General features: G+C 36.6%; 1 protein-coding gene across 3 annotated transcripts in view; it reads left to right on the top strand.

The window, feature by feature from the left end:
- Positions 1 to 3,112, top strand: part of LOC111376069 (cytochrome P450 81E8-like) — a 5,562-nt gene extending 2,450 nt beyond the window's left edge. Inside the window, exons 2-4 of one of the 3 annotated variants that reach the window (XM_022998997.1) lie at positions 503 to 1,471; positions 1,600 to 2,228; positions 2,886 to 3,112. In XM_022998997.1, coding sequence (XP_022854765.1) covers positions 599 to 1,471; positions 1,600 to 2,217 — 1,491 coding nt within the window. In that variant the 5' untranslated portion in view covers positions 503 to 598 and the 3' untranslated portion in view covers positions 2,218 to 2,228; positions 2,886 to 3,112. Of the gene's footprint in view, positions 1 to 502; positions 1,472 to 1,599; positions 2,229 to 2,550; positions 2,783 to 2,885 lie in introns of those variants that run through there. The other 2 variants (XM_022998995.1, XM_022998996.1) reach the window with 2 other exon arrangements.

The following is a 3,112-nucleotide window of genomic DNA, read 5'->3' as shown; positions in this document are numbered from 1 at the left end:
GGGAATGAATAATTTTAGGGATAAAATTTTTGGGGGCAAAGAAGAGTGTGGAAGATGGCAAAATTTAGAGAGGGAATGAAAAATTTTGGGGTAAAACCTTGGAGGCAAAGAGAGTGTGGTAAAGACGGGGGTTTGAGGGATTTTCATTTTGGAACAAAAAAAAAAAAAAGTATTTTCTCTTTTTTATTTTTACTTATCTTTTTAACTTCAAATATATATTTTTCAGGGAATAAAATTAAAAATTGTAATTGAAATTTTTTCTTTGATTATTAGCCTACAAATAAGTTTGATATTTTTGTCGACAAAAGATATATTTTTCCCGTCAAATTTTTTGTCGGGAAAAAATAAAATTTTTGTGGGTACAAATCCTTCTAATATTGAAAAATTTGAAGTACATCATAGCCTACAAAACATTGATTTTGTGGGGAAAAGTGAACTTTGCCTACAAATTTCGATCTGTCGGTGGAGATTTTGTAGGTAAAGTATAGATTTCTTGTAGTGAAAGCGTCAAATACTATTTACATATGCCGTTCAAATTGATTGATCCATAGAAGATTATATAGACAGCTCATCAGAATTCACCAATCAAGATTCAGGAATGGAATCGACTTTGCTATACACATCTTTCTCACTTTTTCTTGTACTTCTGGCTTACAAGTTTTGGTCAGCGCCAAGATACAAACTTCCACCAAGCCCGTTACCGGCCCTTCCTGTTATAGGCCATCTGCACCTCTTAAAACAACCTTTGCACCGAACCCTCCATAGCCTCTCTGAAAAACTAGGTCCAATCTTTTCCCTTCGCTTTGGCACCCGACTTGTGGTGGTGGTCTCATCGCCTAAGGCTGCCGAGGAGTGCTTCACCAAGAATGATATTGTGTTTGCCAACCGCCCTCGTTTTGTCATGGGTAAATATATTGCCTATAACTACACTAGCCTTGTCACTGCCCCATATGGTGAGCACTGGCGCAATCTCCGGCGCCTCAGTTCAGTTGAAATATTTTCTTCTAGTCGCCTCAACATGTTCCTATCCATACGACAAGATGAAATCAAACGTCTGTTGCAAAAGCTCTACAAAAATACACATAGCGACTTTGCAAAAGTTGAACTGAAATCTATGTTTACAGAGCTGTCCTTTAATATTATTATGAGAATGGTAACTGGGAAGCGATGTTTTCGAGAAGATGAGGACAACAAGGAGGCAAAGCATTTTCAGGAGCTTATTGATGAAGTATTTGAACTGGGCGGAGTGTCAAATCCAGGAGATTTTCTTCCATTATTTAGATGGATCGACTACGGAGGTTATGAGAAAAATTCAGCTAGGTTAGGTGAGAAAATGGATGCATTCTTTCAACGTCTGATTGATAAGCACCGCCAGTACAAGAGTGAAAATAGTATTATTAATCATTTGCTTTATTTGCAAGTATCCCAGCCAGAATATTACTCAGATACAATCATCAAAGGAATTATAATGGTAAGTTTTCCATCCTTTATCCTCAGTCCTTTTGAATCTTGACTTGAGCATGGTCTATAAGAACAACAAAGCCAGCATCTTAATTAAAGAATAGCTCTCATCATGGTATATGAATTTGCAAATGACAGGTTATGCTAACTGCCGGGACAGACACATCTGCAGTGACCATAGAATGGGCCTTGTCAATTTTGCTCAACAACCCCGCGAAGTTGGAAAAGGCTAAAGTTGAGATCGACTGTATTGTGGGCAATGATCGTCTTATTGAGGAATCAGATTTGCCCAAACTTCATTACTTTCAAAACGTTATTTCTGAGACTTTTAGATTGTTCCCAGCAGCACCATTGCCTGTGCCACATGAATCATCAGATAACTGTAAAATTGGGGATTATGATATTCCGCGTGGCACAATTTTGCTCATCAATGCTTGGGCTATTCACAGGGATCCCGTGGTTTGGGATGACCCTACAAGCTTCAAGCCAGAGAGATTTGAAGTTGGGGAAGTTGGACCACCAAAGTTGATGCCATTTGGAATGGGAAGGAGGTCATGTCCAGGTGCCGGCCTTGCTGAACGCGTAGTGGGTTTGGCCTTAGGATCTTTAATACAATGTTTTGAGTGGCAAAGGATTGATGAAGAGAATGTTGACTTGACGGAGGGGACAGGTCTCTCAATGCCCAAAGCTGTGCCACTCGAGGCAATGTGCAAAGCACGCAATGTACTTCACAACGATCTTTTAACCATTGGCTGAACTACTTTCAGGTATTTGTAAATACCTTAGAGTGTTAAATTTTTTAATATGAATGATGTCATCTAGCCATTTAATTTCATATATTGGTACAACTACGGAACATCAAGTTAAAAAGGTAAGTCCCCCCACAAGAATTCTAACATTAAGTGGTACCTTCCTCTTATCTATTGAACTCTAGTTGAAATTTGGGATTTAATAAGTTTAATCTTTTTGTTATCCAGTCAATGATTAAAAAGGAGTTATATATGTGTTTTGCTGAAGATAACTTGCATCACATATGACCATAGCTTTACAATAAAATATGATTTCAAGTCTTGCTATGTATCATTGCAGGTGAAAGTACTTCAAAATGTCTAACGGTTAATTTCAATTTTTAGATATGGAAATCGGGCTGCCAATCTGCTTGTGGATCTCATTTATAAAATACATTGTTTAAAATTTTGAATTTTTAAGTCCTTGGTTCGATGGCCAGTTCTATGGTTAATATTATTGTTGTTGTTTGTGCAAATAACCTAGAAATATTTTGTTACTATTATCGGTATTGATGTTACAATTGATGGTTGATTACCATCTTGTCACTGCTTCTAGCTTCTATTGTGATTACTATTTTTGTTATTGTATTTATTAATCTTTTTGTTGTTGAGTTTTTTATTTTCTTTTTTCTGTAGAATTATGTCTATTAGGTCATGAACTGCGCTTAGGGTGTTCTTTATATGTTAAACGATGGCTCTAGACTGCGTTTGCGCATTGCAACTGGAATTTGAATTAATTACATTCATTGTCGTGTTTAGTTATTTGAGTGACTATATGTATCTTGGAATTTTTTTCTTCTATTGGTTTGACTAAACTTACTATAAGAAAGAATGAATTGTGAATCTGTCTATAATGGCCTACT

The sequence above is a fragment of the Olea europaea genome, unplaced genomic scaffold (genome assembly GCF_002742605.1).
Source record: "Olea europaea var. sylvestris unplaced genomic scaffold, O_europaea_v1 scaffold1443, whole genome shotgun sequence".
Lineage (NCBI taxonomy): Eukaryota > Viridiplantae > Streptophyta > Magnoliopsida > Lamiales > Oleaceae > Olea > Olea europaea.
The sequence above is the reverse complement of the archived record's forward strand: the minus strand, read 5'-3'. Positions and strand labels throughout refer to the sequence as shown.